Genomic DNA, 9,116 nt, shown 5'->3' with positions numbered 1-9,116 from the left:
ACAATATAACAACCCTTTAAATGATGCAACACTTAGAAATGCCTTCTCTTCCTCCCGCAGGGAGCGCTGCTTTCCTTTCTCGCTCTCACACCATTTCCTGTCTTCATCATTGTCTCTTGACAGGTGGAGTCATTCCTATGGGACATGAGTTTAAAATGCAGACAGATGTGCAGGTAGGCCTAATTCATAGAAGACAACATGCTAAATACAGGGCATTCGGGAAGTATTCAGATCCCTTTCCTTTTCCCCACATTTTGTTACGTTACAGCCTTATTCTAAAACGGATTCAATTCATTGTTTTCCTCATTTGGAATGGCACACATCTGTCTATATAAGGTCCCACAGTTGACAGTGTATGTCAGAGCAAAAACCAAGCCATGAGGTTGAAGTAATTGTCTGTAGAACTCCAAGACAGGATTGTGTCAAGGTAGAGATCTGGGGGGGGGAAGGGTACCAAAAAAATGTCTTCTGCATTGAAGGTCCCCAAGAACATAGTGGCCTCCATCATTCTTAAATGTAAAAATTATGGAACCACCAAGACTCTTCCTAGAGCTGGCCGCCTGGCCAAACTGAGCAAGAACCCGATGGTCACTCTGACAGAGCTCCAGAGTTCCTTTGTGGAGATGGTTGTCCTTCTGGAAGGTTCTCCCATCTCTGCAACACTCCACCAATCAGGCCTTTATGGTAGAGCGGCCAGACAGAAGCACGTCCTGAGTAAAAAAGGCATGACATCCTGTTTGGAGTTTGCCAAAAGGCACCTAAAGGACTCTCAGACAATGAGAAACAAGATTCTTTGTTTTGCTGAAACCAAGATTGAACTTTTTGGCCAGAATGCCAAGCATCACGTCTGGAGGAAACCTTGCACCATCCCTACGGTGAAGCATGGTGGTGGCAGCATCATGCTGTGGGGATCTTTTTCAGCGGCAGGGAATGGGAGACCAGTCAGGATCAAGGGAAAGATGAACAGAGCAAGTACAGAGAGATGCTTGATGAAAACCTGCTCCAAAGCACTCAGCCTCAGACTGGGATGAAGGTTCACCTTCCAACAGGACAACGACCCTAAGCACACAGCCAAGACAATGCAGTAGTGGCTTTGGGACGGGTCTCTGCATGTCCTAGCCAGAGCTCAGACTTCAACCCAATAGAACATCTCTAGAGACGCTCCCCATCCAACCTGACAGAGCTTGAGAGAATCTACAAAGAATTGGAAAACCTCTCCAAATACTGGTGTGTCAAGCTTGTAGTGTCATACCCAATAAGACCCGAAGCTGTAATCACTGCCAAAGGTGCTTAAACAATGTAATGAGTAAAGGGTCTGCATCCCACTGCTGGCTTGCTTCTGAAGCTAAGCGGCGTTGGTCCTGGTCGGTACCTAGATGGGAGACCAGATGCTGCTGGAAGTGGTGTTGGAGGAACAGTAGGAGGCACTATTTCCTTTGGTCTAAAAAAATATCCCAATGCCCCAGGGTAGTGATTGGGGACATTGCCCTGTGTCGGGTGCCGTCTTTCGGATGGGATGTTGCACTTATTGTAAAAGTAGAGGTGTTAACCCCGGTGTCCTGGCTAAATTCCCAATCTGGCCCTCATACCATCACAGTCACCTAATCATCCCCAGCTTACAATTGGCTCATTCATCCCCCCTCCTCTCCCCTGTAACTAGTTTATTTTTTATACATATGCAAAATATTCTAAAAACCTGTTTTTTCGTATTCATTATGGGGTATTGAGTGTAGATTGAGAAAAATAACAATGTAATCAATTTTAGAATAAGGCTAGAACATAATAAAATGTGGAAAAAGTCAAGGGGTCTGAATATTTTCCAAATGCACTGCAAGAACACTCATTTTCCATTTTAAAATGTTTTCTTCCATTAGCTCCTACTGAATGTGACCCTGTTGACCCTTTACCCAGTAGAGGGGAGAGTGTTGCCATCCTGGTCATACTCATCCTCATGGTATGGCAGGCCCTGGTGTACCCTCTGGTAGTGCACCCTCAGGTTGCCCCTGTGGGCGAACCTCTTGCCACACTCCTGGCAGACAAAGGGTCTCTTCCCCAGGTGGACGTCTCTCTGGTGGGCCCGGAGGTTCCCGCTGCGGGCAAAACGCTTTCCACACTGGGTGCAGCCAAACGGCCTTTCCCCTGTGTGGACGCGGGTATGCACCGTGAGCTCTGACGGAGTCAGGAAGCTCTTGTCGCATACCAAGCAGGGGTACATCCTCACCCCTGTGTGGCGCAACAGGTGCCTGCGCTGGTGGGACGGGTAGCTGAAGCTCTTGCCGCAGTACGGGCAAGTGTAGGGTCTCGCCCCGCCCAGTGTGTGTGCGTGACCTTGTGCGTGTTTCTGAACATTTGCGTTGGGGTGTGGTCTGACTGGATCCTTGGCAGCCAATGACCAGCGGTTCTGATGAACTAGGCCCCTCCCTCTGTCGTCTCTTGGTCTCAGGCCTCTCTGGGATTGGTTGGTTTGGTCCTGTGACTGCCGGGGCTCTCTCTGCTCTAGTACCTGGTCTGGGCTCTGGTCCAGGAAGCTTGGATCCTGAAGCTCTAGAGGAACCCCACTGGCCCAGGGTCAAGCCCAGGAGACCTGTGGTCGGGTCTGGGAGAGAAATGTCCAACCCGGGGGCCATGGAAGAAGGAGGTGGAGCTCTGGCTCTGAAGAGGTCTGGGGTCTCCCTCCCAATGGGATACTACCAAGAGACAGGAACAACATCATGAAGGGGGCTCAATATACTCATTCCAACAATTCCACAAGTATAAAATACAATACAGAATGAAAAGACAAGGTTTATTTGCTCTAAAATCGCAGCGTATAGTTGCGATAGTTGTGGGCCAAAATGCTTGATTTTGCTTGCGGCAATTCTGACATTTTGGATGGCAATTTGCAATGATTTTGTCAGGAAAATTCGCTGACGGGGGTAAAAGTTTGTTGATGGTTTGATTGAACAATTGTATGCAGTAAAAGAGCAGTGACTGGTTAAGATTGAAAGCCCTCTTTTTGTACTGAGGTGATTGGACAGTTTTATGTGGTAATGTCAATATTGATTTTGGCTGTTTTATGCAATAATAGTGTGGTGATTGGAGAATTTGCAAGCCTTAGCATAATACGCAAGGAATTGTTGATTCACCCAAAAAAATAATCTATCGCAGAATCGCTAAATCCTGGAGGGACTGTAAAACACAGACATGTAGATTGATTGGTTAAGGATTACACTTCCTTACACTTTGCCTTGGTCCCTGTTGTGTCAGACAAGGGTTCTCCCAGCCTCTGACCCCCAGCAGAAGAGCTCCTCCCTGGCCCTTGGCCCTCCCCCTCCACAGGGGCAGGGTGGGGCTCCTCGAACTGTGGAAGAGGGCAATGTTTAAGCTAAAGGGAGAGAATAAAACATTAATGTGGGGGCTGTGTTAACAGCCTTTGAATAAATTAACCATTGAAAACTCAAAGCAGCAGGACTATCTTTGTGACATAGAAGAAAACGGTAATTAAATAGAGAAAGACAGACATTCTTATTGTGTTAGAGAATGACTGACTGACCTCTTCTTTGATGGAGGACCCCTCCAGCTCAGTTCTCTCCTTTTTCATCCTGTGGGACTTCTTACATCCGCTGTCCTGGACCAGTGGAGGGGTCTCAGAGGCCGCATCCGAATCCCAGCTTGAACCTGAACAAACGGTGCAGGACAGACAACCAGACAGTAGTTTAGTTGTGTTTTCAACCAAAATGTTCCTAAGATCATTTTCAGATGAGACATGCGGTTTTCTTACCAGCTCTTGGTTCAGACTGCTGCCCCGGGCTGCCATCTCCTCCTGTTTTTCTCACTGGTCCTTCTACCACATCCAGTAGGCCCTCTCCTTCTTCTTCCTCCTCCTCCTCTCCTTCCTTCTTCAGCCTCCTCTCTGCCCGCTCCAGCCTCCCCCTCAGGCCCGTGATCTCCTCTCCTCTCTGTGTCAGCTCCTCCTGCTGCTCACACAGACTGCTCTCAAAGATTTTTGCGATCTCACACACCGCTGCCGCCAGCAGGGAGTCCATGACGGTGGCCAGCTGGGCGTGAAACGTGTTCCTTACAGACTCCAGCATTGTGGCGACTGTGGTGTCCTTACCCCCTGCTCTGGGGGCAACAGGGGTAGATAGGGTGGAGGGTTACACCGAGTCCCAAGGAGAGAAGCACTTCTTTTCTGTCAATCAGGTGGGGTGGTGAAGAGGAGGATGTCACTATGGTAGAAGATGATACAGTAATTTGTGTTAAGATGTGACCCTCTATCTGACATACAGCAATGTTGGAGTCAACCTGGCTACATCTGTCTCCTATCCAGTCCACCAGTTATCTGGATCTGAGCCAGTCTGTGAAGCAAACTAGCTACAAAGCCAAGTAGCCAACACCACACCCATCCAGAATCACTGCTCGTTAGCTGGCTAAACCACTAATATCCAGTCTACATGCTGTTAACAACAGATGAGACTTACCTTAAAACAAACACTGAAGACTGTGAAGAGTGCAGCCAGGCAAATCAAGATAGCTAGACAGCTGAACAAGGGTAGCTCTGGATGACAGACTCAGTTAACGTTATCTAGCTAGCTGGTTAACAAAGACGCAAGAAACCTGGAAGAGGAATTACTGTATGTAGCTACAGTACTTGCTTTATTGGTCGAGTCATTTGAAATTCGAGTAGATAACTCAAACTCTCAGATTTTGGGATTTTTCAATTGACTAAAATGGCTAGCGAAATCTATGGAAGCGAGCCATGTTGATTCTCCGTCTCGCGATAATGAGACGTTCTTCTCTACGGGATTTGCAATTCCCTAGCCTAGCCGGATAGATGGAGTGACCGCAAAAGGTAAATGAGTGAGATCTAAAGCTTTTTTTATTTATTTTATTTTATTAACAACAAATCAATACAGGAAGTACATGTGGGAACACAAGTATATATAAAGAATATACAAAGGACAATTGGGCTAGGAGGTACAATATCATATTACACAAGGACCTTAAGGGACATACATACATATACTTAGTATTTAATTGTCTTTAAATATAATTACATTTATTTTTGTAAGGTAAGAAAATGTGATGTTTTGATTGTAAATTTACATTTGTGAATATGAAATTTGGCCAAAAGAATAATGAAATTAATTACATAAAATTGTTTCAGTTTATTTATATTTTAGGTAAAGAATCCAAGCAGTACATCTCTCCACAATAGTGTAAAATCTTCATAAATGCGTTCAATTATAAATCTACTGATGTCTTGCCATAGTTTCCTTACATGAATACAATGCCAAAAAAGATGCAACACCGTTTCTGGGTGGTCATTGCAAAAGGTACAATTTGAGTTTGTTTTCCTTAAACTTCTTCATATAGTCATTGGCAGGATAATATTTATGAATAATTTTAAAGGAAATTTCCTTAATTTTGTTAACAAGTAGGGATGTGTGTGGCAACATCCAAACTTTTTTCCAACAGATATTATCAATAAATCCATTCCAATAAGATACAACATCCTGCTGAAACAAGGATCGTATCGCTCTGTTGTTGAATGGACCAAAAGATAAACAAATCTTTCCTACTGATGAGTTAACAGGGTCAGCGGAAGGTAGGCTCTGAGGGTCAGGTCTTGACACGTTCCTGAATAATAGAGCAACACCTGAGGGAATGGCATCTAAAACAATTGCAAAATCTTTAGGTGTTACAGGGACCTTGTAAAGTAATTAGAATTCCTCATAACTAAGTAAAAAACCCTCTGCATTTACCAGTTGGCTCACCAATAGGATATTATTTCGGAACCAATATTCTAAAAGAAAATAGGTATTTTTATACAATATATCCCGATTATTCCATATATAATATCTGCGTGGAGAATAATTTATAAGCATAATTTAGGACCATGACAAGAAAACCTGCTGATGAAAAGCAGAAAGTTTCACTGGACCTTTGTCAATATTATAATTGCAAACCAACTTGAAGGCCACCAAAAGTAGAGTTTCTCCACAGAAAGTTGAAAAGCATCTGGTCTATCTCCTTGCTTATTTTACTGTCAGGATATAAAGATAGCGCACCATATGTTAGTCTAGAGATACCTTCAGCCTGGGTTATTAGGACTCATAACTCATAACATAAGTCCCCCTGTAGCCATTGATTTAGCTGGGTTGTTATAATATGGGGGTTACAATTTAGTAAGCCTCTAGACTTCTGATCCTTTGTAATGGTTATGCCTAAATATATAAGTTCTTCTTTTACTGGAATACCATAATGTGAAGGTGTCACACAATCTTTGACAGCCATGAGTTCACATTTCTTAATGTTAAGATATAGACCAGACGCTTTGGAAAAGGATTGTACCACATTGATCGATATGGGAATTTGGTTAGCGTCTTCAGAAAAAGTGTAGTATCGTCAGCCAGCTGGCTTATACTAATTTCTTTACCAGCTATGGAAATACCTTGTACAGGACTATTACTTAAATAATTTGTAAGAAGTTGGGTGATTAATAAAAGCAGAGAGATAGGACAACCTTTTTATTTTTTTAAAATTTTATTTCACCTTTATTTAACCAGGTAGGCTAGATGAGAACAAGTTCTCATTTGCAACTGCGACCTGGCCAAGATAAAGCATAGCAGTGTGAACAGACAAGACAGAGTTACACATGGAGTAAACAATTAACAAGTCAATAACACAGTAGAAAAAAAAGGGGGAGTCTATATACAATGTGTGCAAAAGGCATGAGGAGGTAGGCGAATAATTACAATTTTGCAGATTAACACTGGAGTGATAAATGATCAGATGGTCATGTACAGGTAGAGATATTGGTGTGCAAAAGAGCAGAAAAGTAAATAAATAAAAACAGTATGGGAATGAGGTAGGTGAAAATGGGTGGGCTATTTACCAATAGACTATGTACAGCTGCAGCGATCGGTTAGCTGCTCAGATAGCTGATGTTTGAAGTTGGTGAGGGAGATAAAAGTCTCCAACTTCAGCGATTTTTGCAGTTCGTTCCAGTCACAGGCAGCAGAGTACTGGAACGAAAGGCGGCCAAATGAGGTGTTGGCTTTAGGGATGATCAGTGAGATACACCTGCTGGAGCGCGTGCTACGGATGGGTGTTGCCATCGTGACCAGTGAACTGAGTTAAGGTGGAGCTTTACCTAGCATGGACTTGTAGATGACCTGGAGCCAGTGGGTCTGGCGACGAATATTTAGCGAGGGCCAGCCGACTAGAGCATACAAGTCGCAGTGGTGGGTGGTATAAGATGTTTTAGTGACAAAACGGATGGCACTGTGATAGACTGCATCCAGTTTGCTGAGTAGAGTGTTGGATGCCATTTTGTAGATGACATCGCCGAAGTCGAGGATCGGTAGGATAGTCAGAGCCTAATTCCTCTCTTTAACTCAAATCTAGGTGAGGTGCCATATTTCAATTTGATAGAGCTGTTAGCATTTGTATAGAGTCTTAATAGCCTTACAGAACAAATCCCCAAAGCCAAATTTCTCAAGGGAGTAGAAGAGGAACTGATGCTCTACTGTGACAAATGCTTTATAAAAATCTAAAAAATAATATGAAGCTATCCTCAGTTATTAGGTCTGAGTAGTCAAGTATGTCTAATACTAGTCTGACATTGTTAGAAATATGTCTGTTCCTCATGAAGCCAGATTGTGTTTCATCAATGATTGCATCCAGGACTTCTTTATTTATTTTTGCAAGCAGAAAGGCTAATATCTTATAGTCATTATTAAGAAGACAAATTGGACGCCAGTTATCGATGAGCAGCACTTCTTTTTTAGGTTTAGGTATCAGTGTTATTAACCCCTGATTCATTGTAGGAGGGAGAACATGGTTTTTAATACTCTCTAAAAAAAACGTTTACTTCAGATTGGAAGGGAGGTACTTGTTCAGAAAATAATTTGTTAAATTCTGAAGTAATTCCATTAACACCTGGAGTTCTAAAGCACAGACAGAAGGGATTAACCCAGACAAGTCACAGGGGTTATAAAATTGAAGCATCCATTTAGAAGGTTCTCTCCACGTATGGTAGTGAGAGAATGTCCAGTCACGGTTAGTGGGAGAAGATGGAACTAGGTGAAACTGGGCCGATATTCTGCTATTTTTCTCATCGATTAAACATCTGATCTCAATACATTTTTCTGTTCCCAAAACTACGAACACAGTACACTACATTTTATAGACTTGACTCTTCGCCAAAGTTTTTAAAAATTGCGTTGTTTAGAAGTGCAAGGTCGAATTAAGTTTGTGCACACACGCACTTCACCGAGGAGGCGTTCCCTAACAAAAATATGCAAATACATGCTACAACGCGCTAATAGGATCTCGCGCTTGGTCCTGCCCACTATGCTTCATTTGCTCCCATCGGAAACGACACAGGTGAACTATTTTGGGTTAGTTCTATCTTTATCTAAAGCCTTAAACTTCAAATCTGTTTTTTAATACTGACTGGCCAAAAAGCAAGTGACAAGTCGGATTTGTTTGTGACAGCAGTCACTTGCTGACACGGCTACGCTAGTTGTCATAGTAACTAAGGGTGTGTGCACAGTGGTATAGGCTGATTGGTAACCATCAGAACTATGCAACAAGCTAAGGTGACAACACCTGCCATGGACGTTTCCTAATTGCTTTGAATGTTCAAAATCATAGTGTAAGAACACTTTTAAAGCCTTAAAGAATAAGACTATCCAATTTGCAATACAAGTCCTTTTTGGCTAGCCACAGCAGTCAACTAGTTAGTGGTTTAGCTTTCTGGCACATTCACTCATTTGTTTATACAATTAGCAAGCTCGTTAGCTACCACATCTTGTCAAACTGTCAACATAGTAGCTAGCAAGCAACAAGATATGCCAAATAAGTCTAAAAACCATTTGCGGGGAAATAAATCAGATTTGACCACTCAGACAAGTCACATTGCCAGGAATCATATTCGTATCTGACTTCACACTACCTACGATGGCTTGAAATATCCGATTCCATGTGCTTTTTGGCTGTTCAGACTGCAGGAAAACAAACAGATACAAATTGGATATGCAAAGAAAAAGGATTTGAGTCACTTCAATGTGAACATGGCTTTTAACTGTACCTGAAGATCTAATGACTTGAAATAATTATTGCAAATGAGG

The 9,116-nt window shown here is 42.9% G+C and overlaps 1 protein-coding gene across 1 annotated transcript; it reads right to left on the bottom strand.

Moving 5' to 3' along the window:
- LOC115129360 (zinc finger protein 500-like) lies at positions 1–4,799 on the bottom strand. Its single transcript, XM_029659614.2, is given in 6 exon segments — positions 1–2,571; positions 2,574–2,687; positions 3,220–3,364; positions 3,533–3,657; positions 3,761–4,208; positions 4,461–4,799. Coding segments are annotated over 5 exon segments (1,365 nt in total). The 5' UTR covers positions 4,074–4,208; positions 4,461–4,799; the 3' UTR covers positions 1–1,903.
- Positions 4,800–9,116: the final 4,317 nt, after the last annotated feature.

The sequence above is a fragment of the Oncorhynchus nerka genome, linkage group LG5 (assembly GCF_034236695.1).
Source record: "Oncorhynchus nerka isolate Pitt River linkage group LG5, Oner_Uvic_2.0, whole genome shotgun sequence".
NCBI lineage: Eukaryota > Metazoa > Chordata > Actinopteri > Salmoniformes > Salmonidae > Oncorhynchus > Oncorhynchus nerka.
The sequence above is the reverse complement of the archived record's forward strand: the minus strand, read 5'-3'. Positions and strand labels throughout refer to the sequence as shown.